The 17,022-nt window shown below is 39.9% G+C and overlaps 1 protein-coding gene across 4 annotated transcripts in view; it reads left to right on the plus strand.

The window, feature by feature from the left end:
• Nucleotides 1-16,493, plus strand: part of LOC136871573 (uncharacterized) — a 171,808-nt gene extending 155,315 nt beyond the window's left edge. For all 4 annotated transcript variants that reach the window (XM_067144999.2, XM_068227145.1, XM_068227147.1 and 1 more), the window contains 4 exons: nt 93-269; nt 3,577-3,708; nt 4,605-4,784; nt 16,043-16,493. In XM_067144999.2, the coding sequence (XP_067001100.2) occupies nt 93-269; nt 3,577-3,708; nt 4,605-4,784; nt 16,043-16,146 (593 nt within the window). In that variant the 3' untranslated portion in view covers nt 16,147-16,493. The remainder of the gene's footprint in view (nt 1-92; nt 270-3,576; nt 3,709-4,604; nt 4,785-16,042) is intronic.
• The last annotated feature ends 529 nt before the right edge of the window (nt 16,494-17,022 follow it).

Here is a 17,022-nt window from a genome sequence, read left to right on the forward strand (position 1 = left end):
CATTTGGACTTATGTATTCTATATTTTCTTTGCACTATTTCTTCCTAATGCTCTCCAGTTTTCAAAAGAGTATTCTATCTATTCTCTTTTAGCTGGACTCAATCATCTGTCCGACTCGGTGCCCGATTTGCAGCATCTTCCTCCACGTGAACGTGAACCACGTCCAGTCACCCATCGAGGCACCGGTCTCAACTATGAGGATGATGACGACGACGATGAAATTCCATGGTTGCGACACAGGCCAGCAAATTACGAGCAGCGCCTTTCCTGTAAGCGTCACGGTTAGGGTCCTGTTTAGCTCAGATTTTGGACCAAACTGAATTTATTCTTGTTAGGAGGACATAGTCATTTGGATGTATGCCCAAGTAGAGTGTGCATGCGTAGGAGGAAAACCGAGAACAGCAACTGCAATAGATACATATCTAGAGAAGGAGACATGGCAAATTGAGAACTTTCAGATAAAACCATAGATTAGCTAAGAGTCCCTTGGCGTGAGAGAATGGGGTGAACTAGTACATTGAAAAGATGATTGAAGGTAAAATTTGTGCCCAGAGGAGTCCTGGATCGTTTGTTCACAATATTTTTCCTAAACTTTATGGTTTTGAAAAATATACTATAAAACACTATGGTAGATTTATGGGCAATAATAGAACGCATAGATTACCTCTGAAGTAGCATTCTTCTTCTTCTTCTTCTTCTTCTTCTTCTTCTTCTTCATATTATTATTATTATTATTATTATTATTATTATTATTATTATTATTATTATTATTATTATTATATGCGTATGGACCCAACGGATCACGCAAAGCTCTAACGATTCTGTTTTCTGACTTGCCAAACAGCTCTCATCCTTTCTCCGTGGATCCTTTTTCGTTCTTCTGTCCACTTTGCTCCAGTTTTCCTTTTTCACTTCGCTCTCTGGTTGCACTTTCCATCCATTAATTTTTTTCATTATAGAGGTTTATGTCTGCGGTGTCAGATGAGTTCATCTGGGCTTTTTCCAGATCCTTCTTCACTTCCAGTACCCATGGAATATTTGTTAGGTGTTCTATGTAGCTGAGAATCCTGTGTGTCAGTCTACTTGCCGGCAGTCTGCGAACGTGCCCATAAAATTTCAGACGTCTTCTGAGAATGAAAAGTTCTTCTGTCACTTTGCGTGACCTCAGTCTATATCCATCTTCTGTTTTTCGGGGGCCGAGAATTTTCCTTAGGATTCTTCTTTCTTCTTTTAAAATGATTTCTAGGTCACCTTTCCTGTTTAGTGTAAGGGTCTCGCTGGCATATAAGACTTCGGGCTTGATTACTGTATTATAGTGTCTGATCATTGCATGGCGGGACAAGCACTTTTTATTGTATATGTTGTGAACCCTACCGTAGGCTTTCCAAAATTTTTGTAGGCGAATTTTCTGGGCAGCCATCTTGTCTCTCGTTGGTTCAAGTATTTCTCGCAAGTACTTGAAGTCTGGTACTTGGTAGATTTGCCCATATGTCATGTTCAAATTTTGGATGTCAAATTTTGAGCAGACGAACATGGTCTTTTGAAAGGAAATTTGTAGGCCAACCTTTCCAGCACATTTGCTAAGGGTTTCAATTTGTTTAACGGCTGTGACTACATCATCTGTCAATATGACCAGGTCATCTGCAAAAGCGAGGCAGGATATCTTAGTACAGTCTACGGGTTGTCCTAGTCCTATGGGGTGCCAGTATCCCATGTCTTTCAATGCCTTTTCCCACTCGCGGACGAGGTTGAAAAGAAGCAGAGATAGGCCGTCACCTTGTCGGAATCCAGTTTTAATCGGGTATGGTTCAGAGATCTCCCCCCATGAATTTAACTTTCGAGATAGTGTCAGTGAGTGTTGCCTTGATGAGGTTGAAGGTCTTCAATCAATCAATCAATACTGATCTGCATTTAGGGCAGTCGCCCAGGTGGCAGATTCCCTATCTTGGAATCAAGCCCCAGTTCCTCAAGAATAATGAAGAGAGACTGTTGATCAAACGAATCGTACACTTTCCTGAAGTCAGCAAAAATGCACATGACCGGTTTGTTTCTCAATGCTTTGTATTTAAGTGTTACCTTCAAGTTGAATATTTGTTCTGCACACAAGCGATCAGGGTGGAAGCCTGCTTGATATTCTCCAATACTTTGTTCAAGTTGTTCTTTCGTTCTCTTCAAAAGGCAAGCTGAAACAATTTTGTATGGCACTTGGAGAAGAGAAATGCCCTTGTAATTGTTCATGTCAGTCTTATCTCCCTTTTTGTGTAATGGGTGGATGAGGGTGCATTTCCAGTCCTGAGGTAATTTTTCCGATTGTAATGATTTGAGTGAGTTCCTTGAGGGAGTTAGGTCCAAGATTTTTCAGAAGTTCCGCAATGATGCCATCTCCTCTGGAGGTCCTATTGTTTTTAAGTTTGAAGATGTGGCTGTGGATTTCTTCCTCTGTCGGTGCTGGAGAATCTGGGAAAGTGTGCCTTGGGGGTTCTTGGGGGAATCTTGTGAGGGGCTCTGGACAGTTGATGAGATCAGTGAAGTATTATTATTATTGATGATGATGATGATGATGATGATGATGATGTAGTAGTAGTAGTAGTAGTAGTAGTAGTAGTAGTAGTAGTAGTAGTAGTAGTAAGGGATTTAAAAATTATTAACTGTTCATCTGTTAATACTAATTGTTAACTGCATATAAATACAGTCACTAAAATTAGCAGTAAGTGTACTTCTGACCTGGATTCTATCTCACCCCAATAACAAAAGGAAATATGACTTTAATTCATCTTGATTATGCTGCCAATAGAAGTTCGAATTAAATTTCTAGGTTGTAGCATATAACCTGGAAGAACTACAGTAAATAATTGAACAAACTATGGAAGCTTCACATCAGAGTTTCTTATTCATTGTTACATAATAACAGAGTCGGTACCAATTCCAAGGGACGTTAATTAGCTAATGGCTTAGCTTGTAACATGAAGTATTTACAAATAAACTGTGTGTGTGTGTGGGGGGGGGGGGGGGTCTGGACCCACTGTATTCCTCCTCTAAATACACCCTTCTGGATAAAAATACATTGATAGCACCAAATTTCAGTTGTCTTCACAGACATTTACAGTATTGAACTTTTGAAAGTTTCCTGGTAATTTCTGTTTTCCTCAAATGATGATCAACACAGATTAAAATCCAGAACTTTTCTCAAGTCTATATTTGAATCGTCTGTTGGACTCAAACATCATCCTGCTCATAATACAGTATAAAAAGTTAGTTTTTCAACCGAAGAGTTTTCCGGTCTAATAAGAATGTGGAATACCACGCAGCTTATTTAGTTAAGAGGTGCAGACAGTTATAGAACAAATACTTCTCGAATTCCGCTAGACATGCCTAGGTAAGGATGCTACGGATTCATTCATTGCTGCTGATTAGGAAGAACCATGACCTGGACTTATCTTAGATGTGTTTCTTGTTCTACTCTGTTTATGCTCTTACATAGGCCTAGGTGAGGTGTTCTTGCATTAAATTTATGGTATCTTTCCTTAATTCTGTCTTTGCTTGAAAATTTGATGACAACAATATGCATTCTTTCAGTGCTGACCGATATAGACGTCAACAGCTATGACTTGACATTGGAAACTCCACCACCATCAGTGCCTGCTACCTTCAGAGGACGACCAACCAGTTACCGCCTCAATAGTGATGTTTTCTTCATGCCTTCATCAGGTGTGTATATCTGCTACTGTGAGTGAGCGAGCAAGCTTGTAGTTTTACATGACTTGATATTTGTCATAGCCATTGAACTTCCACTTTTGTGTGGATTTGAAAAATCCCACACACATTGAACAGAATTCAAACTGCAGCTGTCTGGGTGATATGTCGCTTGGATATCACTCTCTGTGGCAGTGATGTACTTAAGGGTGCTGAGACTTGCAGAGTTCAAAAGTATTTTCAGCTTCAGTGATACACTATTGCCCCTCAAAATCGCCAAGAGATAGTGATGATGGTGATTATGTTTTTAAGGGGAAATAAAACTAGGCAACCATCTCCTCATAACACCAATCAGAATAGAAAAGGGATGGAGGTATCGGCAAAAAAGAAGGGAAGGGTGTGAATTGAAAGACTCGTTAGGCCTCGCAAATGGAATACTGTTGAGGTCATGAGAGAACAAGCGTAGATCTGTTCCAATATTGTTCAAATACAAAATAACTACATATTTTAAAATGTTAAATGAATATATTCTTGAAAATCCCTGTATGGTACGTGTAGCATAAGTAATTCAAATGAATGTTTTAAAAAGTGACCTAAATTTAACAGCGCCAACTGGACAAGGTATAACTGTAGCTTGTCACTTCAGAGTCATGCAGCAAGTATACTCTAGCAAGAGCAATTGCTCTAATTAATATTTTGAAGTATGTTATTGTTGAAACACACAATTCCAGCTATAAGGGAGATGTTTATCCTGTTTATCATGTTTAATGCACATCTGAAATAAAATAAATATCTCAGATGCCTAGGAGAAGAGAGGAGAGGAGAACACCACTCTTACTGCACTCCTCCCTCCTGTGATTTTTGGACAACCTGTGACATGTCTATGTTAATTCTGTTTCATATCTGCTCAGCTACAACAAAGGAGCAGACGGACAGGCTACGAGGCAGTGCCGCTCCATCGTTCTCTAGCTCGCGGTCGGTGCTAACGCCTGTTGGTTCCTTCCGAAGCACACATTTGTTCAATCCATCGAAAGCGGCTGCAGAACGGTACTCGGCCATGAACGAAGCTCCACCGTTGTTGAACTTCCGAGGTGAGATCCTGTTTGACACTTACATGTTTTTCCATTTGAACTCCTCAATTAGACAACAATATCTCAAAGTACAAACACAAAATTGTTCAGTATATAAGAAAAATCTTATTTCTGGTGGAGTGTGGTACTTGTATGTTTTATCACTCTATGGATAATGGCTGAGCATTAGAAGACACAGATGCTCACTTTCATTATCACACCTTCGCCACCTGCTGCCTGAACAGCTTGCCACTGCTGTGGTCCGGCCATTTTTAAAAAGCTGCTATTTGACTGCTGAGTTCTACATTAGTGCACATTAAAGAAATCATTATTGAAAAAATATTTGCAAAAGACATGACTTCATTTTCCTCACTGTTTTTATTTACATCTGTATGTACATCAAATCTTGGAGCTGATGGACGACAGAAAGGAAACTGTCATTGTCGCTGTCCAGATTACTATTCACCCTTCCTGTGCTTTAACTGCGCATGTCATCACACTCTCTTTCAATCAGTTTGAGAAGCGCTAAAATAAGCTTGTATACAATGAGAAAATTGTTTATTATACATCGGGACTAGTTTCAACCTTTCCTTCAGGTATCTTCAGCCTAGATACATCATTCGGGGAAGCTGTAACATGCATACGCACTTAACTTGATCTAATATGTCACATATAGTACGAAGCATGTTTTTTAAGTAAGGTCCGTTTTGTTGTAGACACTAGTAGTTCACGCGCATATCGCAACGAGTGTGTGCGTCGTGTACCGGCATACCTCGGGAACGACTGTGCTCAGTTTCAGCTCTGTAGCTAACCTGTACGGTTCTGTTCTGTGCTTTTAAAATGTTTAAGACTATCAACTTGCCCGCCGCGTGTGAGGTTCGGTCAGTGATACAGTTTTTGTCAGCAAGGAACCTGTCTGCTGCAGAAATTCATCGACAGATTTGTGAAGTGTACGGTGATACTGTTATGAGTGAAAGCAAAGTATGCAAGTGGGTACGACATTTCAAAGATGGCCGTCACAACGTCCATGATGAGGACTTGTTTCGGTCGCCCTTCTTTGATTACAGACAATTTGGTGGCTTCAGTTCAAGCGAAGATTCATGAGAAGAGGCGCTTCACGATAACAGGTCTCTCAAACGAATTTCCTGACTTGTCGAGATCATTGCTTTACAAAATTGTTTCTGAACACCTAAAGTTTAGGAAACTGTGCTCGCGTTGGGTCCTGAAACTCCTAACAGAGGACCACAAAAACCAAAGATTTGAGTGTGCGATGAAGCTCTTGACTCGTTATGACGAAGAAGATGACGGCTTCTTGAGTCAGATCGTAACTGGAGACGAAACATGGGTTTCGCATATCACGCCCGAATCGAACCAACAGAGCATGGAATGGAGACACACACACTCGCCTGTAAAGGTGAAGGCCAAACAGACTCTGTCCCAGCGCAAAATCATGGCGTTGGTGTTTTGGGATAGGCATGGTGTTTTGTTGGTCGACTTCATGCAACAAGGAACCACTATCAATGCAGAAGCATACTGCCAAACCCTGAGAAAGCTACGTAGAGCGATTCAAAACAAAAGACGTGGCATGCTGACAAAGGGAATTGTCCTTCTCCATGACAATGCAAGACCTCACACTGGAGGTCAGACCCGCAATTTATTGGACAGTTTTGGCTGGGAAGTTTTAGACCACCCACCCTACAGTCCTGATCTTGCGCCGAGCGATTACCATCTGTTCCTCCACCTCAAACATCACCTCAGTGGCAACTATTACCATGATGACAACATGAAAACGGCAGTGAACTCTTGGTTATCGGAGCAGCCGGCAAGTTTCTATGAAGAGAGTAGTTTAAAATTGGTTACTAGGTATGATAAGTGTTTGAACAAACTTGGCAACTAAGTCTAAAAATAGAGTGAATTATGTACTTTCTGAAAATAACTTTACTTTTATGAAATAACCTTTCGTTGTGGACTTAGTTTCAAACGGACCTTACTTAAAAAACACGCCTCGTATGTCTACAACTGTTTACATTCATTAACTTCAAAGTCCGTGTAATCTGATGTATTTACACATACATCGTAAAATTCCATTGGGTTAATATTGTATCTGTATAAAACACCATGTTGTGATTCTAAAAATATTCTTCAAAATATGAACACCAAACATTCCAACTGACAAAGTTACTACATATTCCTACAGTTACTCAGTTAATGTTAGGGTGGCATCACACATAGACATACAAGGCAACCGGGGACATTCCCTTTAAATGGAATACGTGAAGGATCATTTCAACCGGATCAGCAGGGCCACATATTCAAACTGAGAATGTATCCTCCGACATTCACAATCACAGTTGCAAGATCATTTATCATAAACGAAGAATAAGACGTGTTTTTCAAAACAAATATTTTCCAACACTCTAATAATATTAGAGTACATTGAGACTTGCATACCAGTAGAACATTTTAATGTATTTATACAACTGTAACATTACCAACTGGACCAACAACCCACATACTTAAACCGTGATTGTCTCCATAAAATTATAATAGCAGATTTATTATTATAAATAAAGAAAAGTGTTCATCATAACAATCAATTCCAAATATTTTATTATTACAATAAGGCATAAAGACAAAGTACAAAATTGGCAGGTTCGATCCTGGCTCAGTCCGGTGGTATTTGAAGGTGCTCAAATACGACAGCCCCGTGTCGGTAGATTTACTGGCACGTTAAAGAACTCCTGCGGGACTAAATTCCGGCACCTCGGCGTCTCCGAAGACCTTAAAAAGTAGTTAGTGGGACGTAAATCAAATAACATTATTATTACAAAGTACAAAAAATGTATATTAAAGAAAATTCTTACCCCATTTAACTCTGTATATACACAAATTGTGTTTTAAGATCAAATGTACTCATATTTTATAAATATTACAAGCGATAACACACAAATATCAAAAGATATAAATTTCTTTATGATTGATGCACATGGAACTGTGCTCACAATAATAGCTAAATACAGTATTTGATTTTTAAGGTCCACCTTTTCTTTAATCAGAAGAGCCCTTCTAACATCATGCATCACATTCATGTGTATTGAATGAAACACATTTAAGGAGCCAGCATTAATCATATTTCTATGCGTCAACCTTAAACAGCATTTTATGAATCTCTATCAAAACCAACGTTTTAACATAGTGCAAAGAATTTCTTGAGTCTTACTTTGATGTAAACATGGTGTGTACATACCATTTTAATGTCGTTGACAGTGCACTGTATCTTAAATCGATTGAAATTTTAATCAATCAATCAATACTAATCTGCATTTAGGGCAGTTGCCCAGATGGCAGATTCCCTATCTGTTGTTTTCCTAGACTTTTCTTTAATGATTTCAAAGAAATTGGAAATATATTGAACATCTCCCTTGGTAAGTTATTACAATCCCTAACTCCCCTTCCTATAAATGAATATTTGCCCCAATTTGTCCTCTTGAATTCCAACTTTATCTTCATATTGTGATCTTTCCTACCTTTAAAGACGCCACTCGTCCCCTGACAGCTCGGAACAGGAAATGTTTATTGTCTCTAAAGGGACGTTACAATATGAACGTTCCAACTGACAAAAGTTACTACATATTCCTACAGTTACAGTGTGAGTGAAAGTAGTCAATCATCAATATGGACCAGATAACAATGAACGGAGGACATCTACCAGAAGAAAAAGAAACTTCTAGGTAGAATTCTTCTGGTATCCAAAAACACAAGAATATCGGAGCACGCTGCACTGAACGAGCGCTAAATGACTTTACTCCTTGATAGGCCCAAAAAGACGGCGTGCTTAAATGACCACACTGTTCCATACATGTTTACACCTGGTCTAAACTATCTTTGTATTCCTCATCACTGGTTCTAAAGTCGCATTTGGTGCCCACACTTTCTTTGAACAACATGAGGCTATCAAGTCTTTCTTTGTTCACAGTCCTGGAAGTCCTAACAGCGATTTGAGTATGTGTACTTCGGCAGGCTCACTAACACCACTGATAGCAGTTTACACTAATGAATAAAAGTTTAGTTATATTCAACTTCTTTGTGTTCATGAACTCGACTGTCAGAGCTGCGAAGTTGAAAAACCTCTTCTTTCATTTGAATCTGAATTAAGGGATTTGAAGGCTTTGATGATATAATTATCATTGGGTACCATTTGTGACAAAGCCCGCTTTTCTTCCCTTTTCGATTGAGCCAGAGTTGCTATCACTACGTCCAGACACGAGAAACTTAAGTTCAATTGAATCAACATACTTGTTTGAAACAAGATAAAATAATTTGGTTCTTGTTTTGTGCAGCACAAATGAGGAAGTTGTTCTCAGCAATGCGACCTGAAGTAATTACTTTAAAAATGCACGATGCAATATTACTTCCATCCCTCCCACCAATCCTTTCACGCCAAACACACACATACGGTATGAGTTATTTTATTATTTGTGGTACAGAAGAACCTCGTTTATCCGGCCCTCATTAATCCGGATCTCCAGTTTATCCGGGTCAAAAATAATAAAAATTTATTTTTACTTGTACAGTATTTCTTTTACGGGGTTGATTCTTCTTGAATGTCTTTTCCACCAAGGATAGTTAAGGAGAGGAATTGGAAATAAATCAGCCACGGTCTATCAAAGGTACTGTCCCGGCATTTGCCTGGAATTGAGAATGGGAAACTGTGGACTCTTCTAAAGTTCCTTAACACATTTGCACGCATTCCCGGATGCTCGGACGTAAATGACTGGTTGAAAAGTGACTGTAATCCAGGCTACGGCAAAATGACAGATGAAGAAATTATTGCCTCTTGTTCCTCGGCAGGTAATGACGAGAGCTCCATCAGAAGAAACGGTGATTTATGGAGATGCAGCTGGACAAACTGATGGCCCAGACTGAAACTACACCGGCAGAACTGATGTTAGTAAAACTTCTTCGTGATCGTGCTGCACGCAAACGCTATACAAATGTGTTGAATAGGTTGAACTTTTCTTCAGTTCGAACTGTGAATACAAATGTAAAATGGAAAAAACTCGCACATTATTTTAGTGCATAAAATAGGGTCGTAAATGTAAGAATATTTTTTGTACAATTGGAAAAAGGTATTACTGTACAACGTATGTTAATATATTATATAACATGTACTGTACTTTACAGTTTTTCTGGATTATCCAGATTTTCGATAATCCGGATCAGTTCCGGTCCCGCATAATCTGGATAAACAAGGTTCTTGTGTATCATGAATGCACACAATAATTGTCTGTGCGTGTACAAACATGACCTGTAGTACATCCATACTTTAACGCTGTTTGGAGCTTTAGAGTTGTTTGTGCCTGTTCACGCATTAATGAGGTTGCTTTCTCCACCTTTCATTGGTGCAAATTTAGTTCATTGTTGGTTACTGTAATTGGAGCATTAAGTCTGTCACATTTCTGGAACGTGTCAGTCTATGGTTTTCCAAAAGTAACCTTCGAAAAATCATTTTTAAAAACCAGTATGACACTTTATTTTCTGGATAAATGCTTCAAATAGCCGATTTACATTTAGATCAAGGCTGAGGCACTTACCTCTCTTGGCAAGAGGTTGATGTGGCTTCTATCCAAATGTTGGTCATATTCTGTAAATTTACATTTACTGGCATTACTACCTTGAGATTTTCCTCTTTCATCAGAACAAACCAAAAGCCCTTTTTTCCTTTTTGATTGTATAATCTACAATTTATCAGCAGTCAGAGAAAAGAGATCTTTGAAAGTTTTGGTGCATACTTGTACATGTTTTCCATTGGCATTATGAATCGTATATGTAATTGTACTCTCTGTAGAATTATTGATGCCATCTTCCAATATTTACAAGCTACATGTGGTGTTTCCTTGTTAAAAGTTCTACAACTCTCCTTATACTTGCAAACACTCTTGGCTGGACATGCTTTCGTGATGAGATAGTGTAAGCTTTCTGTGGACTTCGTATCTCCGTCATTTTTGTTCCTGTTGTTAGCGGTGTGATCAACAAAAGGCCACTTTGAACTTATGCAATTGAAACAGTACTGAAATATATCAACACAATAAACACGAGAAAACCAATCGGTAAATACTAGGATGAAAAATACTAGCTTGCTTTCCCGCACATTGTTTTACAAGCAAAGACAATGCAACAACCACTTGTAATGGTGGTGGCACATTCCTGGTTCTTCACTTTACAATGCTGCGCTCATACGTGGCGCATGCAACAGCTCTGCCTCCTTGCGATGTCTGTAACAGCTAATTTTATAATCTTAGGCACTTTCACTTCAGCTTTGCAAGTACATTTATTCCCACAAAAGAAATCTATTTTGATTTTTCTTGGCACTTTCCTGGTTTTTCACTTGAACTCCTCAGTTACCATGTTTAAGTAATCTAAGTGTATTCTTCAAGCAATAAGATGAAGTATTTGCTTTCTGCTTTAAGCTTTGCCACAATATAATTCAGCAGATTGTGGTAATGATACAGCAAGGCCCCTTTTTTGTGATAGTTACACATAAGCATAGGCTTGGTGAAAAGGCACTGCATAGTAACAATCAGTCACCAGTGATGGCATTTAGGGCTGTTGTCATGTGGCAGTCCATTCATAAATGATCTCAAAGAAGTTGGAAGTTGAAACGTCCGCTCAAGCTCATTTGTCACCGCACTGAGAGCTCATCTCCTTACTCCCAGCAAATGTTTGCAATATTTTCATAATGCTCCTCTTTTGCCAGAAATCACCCACAACCAGTTTTCGAATCAAGTAATCCCAGTGAGGATGTCGTCACTGTAATTGAGCTCTTACGAGCGAGATACGTCTTCTCCTGCACCATACATAGACGTAACGAAACCTATGTTTTATTTACAACCTCGTTAATGTGATTACCATCATATTAAAACCTAGGCACTTAGTGATCTCCATGAGCAAATATTACAACATCCGACGTGAACAACCCCTGTGGCTTGGGGCCTCAAACTAAGAATACGCCCTCGGTATACCCTGCCTGCCGTAAGAGGCATTTCCGCAGAAATGGGTTGTGGCTTTTGAACCAACAGTGGTACCCCCTGTTGATGGGAAGGTTTGGATGCATCCACAGATAATCCCTGCCTATCATTAACAGGGTCATGTGGCCATCGGTTCCCTCTGAAGAGTTAATTGTTTTTTTTTGCTAGTTGCTTTACGTCGCACCGACACAGATAGGTCTTATGGCGATGATGGGACAGGGAGCGGCTAGGAGTGGGAAGTGGCCGTGGCCTTAATTAAGGTACAGCCTGGTGTGAAAATGGGGAAACCACGGAAAACCATCTTCAGCGCTGCCGACAGAGGGGTTCGAACCCACTATCTCCCGAATACTGGATACTGGCCGCACTTAAGCGACTGCAGCTATTGAGCTCGGTAGAGTTAATTGTAGACCGATCGAAATTTACTTACGTGCTATGTATTGAAGGGCCTCTTATGAAAGCCCAGCTCTTGCTTTGGTGGGATGTACACAATGAACTCACATTGAGGCTAACAGACCAACGTTCACATCATTATCTCTCTCAATTGTAGACTTTTATCATAGAACTTACTCTTGCTGCTGCTGCTAGGACTCCTCAATGAAAACCCGTTCCTTCGTGGAACGAACTGCAGCAGAACAATAATTTTCAATAAACCTCCAACTTCTTTGAGATCATGTACAGCAGCCCTAAATATGGATCACTGGTGACTGATGATTAATTGAGGAGTCAAAGGGACAAACTTACTACGCAGTGCTTAGGACCGTGGGAATTTCCACTGCAGGCAGTATCTTCATAGGTTCACCCACAGTTGCTAATCATCTTGAAAGCCATTTCGCAGATGTGTCTGGTTCCAGGAATTACCACTTTAATTTCCTTGCTCCGAAGTGGGAGGCAGAATGCTATCATCTAAGTTTTGCCACACACTCTTCAGAGGATTACCTTATAATGTGCCCAAAGCGTCTTGGTGCTTTGCAAGGACACGCTTCCCGAACCGAGTAAAGTCTCAAAACAGATATCGAAACACTTTTTGGGATGTTCAACTGAATCTGGACAGAGGGTAAAATTCGGATAGTAGTGATAGGAAATAGCAATTTCCCTCCTAAAGGCTAACAAAGATCCTAAGTATACAGGAAATGACAGAGCTGTTTGCCTCACCAACTGTCTGCATAAACTGTTTGAGAGTATGGGAAATGTTTGGAGAAAAGAGGACTTTTATCCAAGTTTCAGTGTGATTTTTGAGTTTATCGCTCTACCACTGACCACATGCTACACCTGAAGAGTTCTATCCAGGATGTGTTTCTTCAAAAACAGCATTTGGTGGCTCTTTGTTTGAGAAAGGTCCTACGACACACACAGCGAAATGGCATCCTTCCAGTCCTGCATCAATGGTGATTCCAAGGTAACTTGATGGTTTTTATTGCGAGTTTCTTTCCGTCATTCTATTCCGTGTCCCAGTAGGGAGGCCATATTCGCAATACCATGTTCAGGAAAATTAAGTCCCACAGGGATCGGTTCTTAGTGTTGCTCTGTTCGCAATTGCCATAAGTGGTATTGTCACTGCTGCTGGTTCAGCAGTAATACTGTCACTACATGTGGACAATTTTGCTCTGCATTATAGCTCTTGTAATATGGCAGTCACAGAGTGACAATTACAGCAAGCTATTAGGGAAGTTGAACAGTGGACCTCAGAATATGGCTTTCGGTTTTCAATTGCAAATACCTCTGTTGTTCACTTCTGCCAGAGGTGAGCTCTTCACTCCTATTCTCTTCCCATAGTTCACACTTACCAATTTCTCGGGCTCCTTTTTTATATTAAATACCAATTTCTCGGGCTCCTTTTTTATATTAAATTATCTTGGAAGCCACACGTGCGATGACCTGTGCAAGGCAATTCATCGACAGTTCCTGTTTCATCACCATAAGACTTATCCATCGGTGTGGCGTATAGCAAAAAAAAAAAAACAGTTCCCGTCCTCGTGAACTGCTTCCATGTTCGAACGACATCACTTTAATTACAGGCCATACGTCTAGCAACTGTCCTTGTTGACCATCTTTCCTGGCATAACGAGTGTCTGATCAAGGAAGTGGTTTTGGGGAGAGGTGATTTTGACTGTCAACCCTAGTGAATATGAAAATTTGGCAGGGGGAGGGGTTCAGGGCAGCTCCAAATACGAAGCATGTTTTTAAAGTAAGTACCGTTTTTAAATATTGCCTCTGCAGCACTTCAATATCGTTCAGAGCATGTGCACTCGGTACGTACATCTGTAGGTTAGCCACAAATGCCACTATGGAAGCATTCGCTCATATTTACGTTTGTTAGCACGTATTGAAAATGCCTCTGATAATTAATGGTTGCGCTGAGTGTGAAGTACATGCTGTGATTTGATTTTTAAATGGAAAAGGCGTGAATGCTGTTGAAATTCATTGGCAGAATAGTGAAGTATATGGAGAAGACACTATGAGCAAAGGAATGGTAAGAAAATGGGTTGGAGCATTTAAAGAAGGCTGTACTAATATCCACGACGAGAAGCGTAGTGGGCGACCGTCCGTCAGTGCTAAAGACTTGTTGATGCAAAGGTTCGAGAAAACAGATGCTTTAGGATTAAGTTATGAGTTGCCTGAAATTTCAAGGAGTGTTCTTTATGAAATTGTCCGGGTGCTTGGATTATTGGAAGTTGTCCTCGCGCAATCCAAATGAAATGGCTTGTCATGCTCACATGCTTCATGACAATGTGCGGTTACGGACACCTAATCGAACCCGAGATCTCATCACTTAATTTGATTGGGGACAATTTGATCATCCTCCGTATAGTCGTCTAATGACTGTCACGTGTTCCTGCGCAGTCGACGCCACGACGACCGCGTGGCCGATTACTAGGAGGATGGAATTCAGAAGCTGGCTTCACGATATGTCAAGTCCTTAATATGTCTGGAATTTACAGTGAGAATTGTTTAAAAAAATTGCATTACATTTTTTCTATATAAAAACGGCACTTCTTAATAAACGCAATTTGTATATTTAAAATTACACTTTGAAAGTGTTTGAAAGAGCTTCTAGACACCAGAAACTAAATCAATATGCTTGATTTGCAGATAGAGGTACTGTATCAGCCCTAGTTGACCCATTTTAAGTAAAATAATAACTGAAAGGCCACCAGCATCGTGAGCTTGCACTCAGGGCATAGTGGGGTCGAACCCCACTGTCGGCAGCCCTGAATATGGTTTTCTATGGTTTCATTTTCATACCAGGCAAATGCTGGGGCTGTACCTTAATTAAGTCCATGTCCGCTTCCTTCCCACTTCTAGTCCTTTCCTATCCCATCGTCGCCATAAGACCTGTCTGTGTCGGTGCGATGTAAAACATTCTACTGCCATCTAGGCAGCCTGTATATTACTCTGCCAGATCGCAGCAGTCAACTAAAACTCCCTTTATGGCTGAGTTTTTAATGAATTTTGTTGGGTGGACACCAAATGCACCACCAGAGATTTTTAACGTGCTGACATCGTATGATATAGATTGCCGAGGAGATCGGAAATCCTGTGCCACCCGATCGGTGTGAGGGGTAAACGTGCGAAAGCCTGTGACATTGGTGAAAGATACAAGCTCTTATAGCATGGCACATGGTGTGGCAATTGGGATCTCAGAGAGATTCTGAGAACATCACCTCTGTAGACTCTATATCGGATTGCTTGATTGACATCTAAATTGTCACTTCGTCACGCATCGGCTGTTATTATGCCCCATAGACAAAATGCTCAGTCGAGGAACAAGAGTCATATATCCACTCTATCGACGTCAGCAGTCATCCGTTACTCAGTGGAGACTTCAATAAGGATGTTTTCAAATAAGTTGGTGAACGTGCCTTGAACGTGTTCTTCAAGAAACACGCCTGTCGCACCCGATCACATGAAAGAGTGGTCATCAAAAGTCGCAAATAGATTACTGAAGGGCTCTCAAGAGAAACCATGAGGCATCGCTCCTCAGACATAGGCTCCTGGGTCTTTAATTTCAGCTTCACCTTCACCCACCTGTCTATCAGACCTGTCACCACCACAGAACACACTTCCACACTAGTTTTACAACTTCAACCGAAGTCCTCTTTGAGCGCGGCATTCTGCCTGTGAGTGGAGAGTACAGGCCAAGATAGTAGACCCACAGTGATCAGGCAAAATATTTTTGATGTCTGTATGATATTGTAGTACAAGTCGTGTATATATATATATATATATATATTTATTTTGCTTTTATTACAGATCGTTCCCACAGTGATGTGGCCAGGCTGGATCGACCCAATTGGAAGGCTCGCGCAGAAGCTAACAGACATACCAGCTATTTAGTCAATGCCACCCAGGTTTAATCTTGATACGTCTGGAGAATCTTCTTAAATCAACATTCAGTCAAAGAAGCAGTGTTGTGCAAAAAGTGTGGACAGAAGACAAGGATGTCCAATCATTGCTTTAGCTCTTGCATTTGGTAAAAATTTTGACTCAACAACGTAGAATATGAATCTATCTTAAACATAGAACTAGATCTGAAATTGTCTTTGTGTGCACCACCATCTTCTGACGGACTTAAATTCCCAGCCCTGTTCTGTGTGCGTGTCATTCTTCACTTCACCTTTTCCCTACCGATATTTGTGAACACCAATGGTGCAATATAGGATAAGACTGAGCTTCTCAGAAAACCAGGACTGATTAGAGTCAGTCATGTACCGTATTCATACTTTTCAATAATGAAACTTTGGGACCAATAAAACTTACAATGATATATTGTATCAACAGAGACATTTTTGTAGCAGTGATTTGTGTAGTTTGAATTTGGAAAAGATCAGTCCCCTTTATGTTATAGACCAAATAAACAGATAAAAGTAAAATTAATTCTGCCTGCACTTGTTAATAATGGGTATTAGTTTATTTGTTGATGCTGTGCAAGTAAACAGTGTTTCTGATCAGAATCATTAAACATGTGAAACAGAATACTGTAATACAATTTCTTATGCCTGTAGAATAAAATAAAATTCTTGTTATATCTCTATTTATTTATTCATTTTGAGTAGCTTTTATGGTCCAAAAAGGAGAAAATACATGAAGGACAGAACCACAAGGTATATTATGGGCTTATTTGCTGTTTCTTCCCTAAACAAAACTTAGAACACTGTTGTTAGTTCTTCAGAAATGAATACAGTGTTTTTTAATGGAAGCAAAGTTTGTAGGCTGTGTGACACCTGAGCATA

Source organism: Anabrus simplex, chromosome 4, assembly GCF_040414725.1.
Source record: "Anabrus simplex isolate iqAnaSimp1 chromosome 4, ASM4041472v1, whole genome shotgun sequence".
Lineage (NCBI taxonomy): Eukaryota > Metazoa > Arthropoda > Insecta > Orthoptera > Tettigoniidae > Anabrus > Anabrus simplex.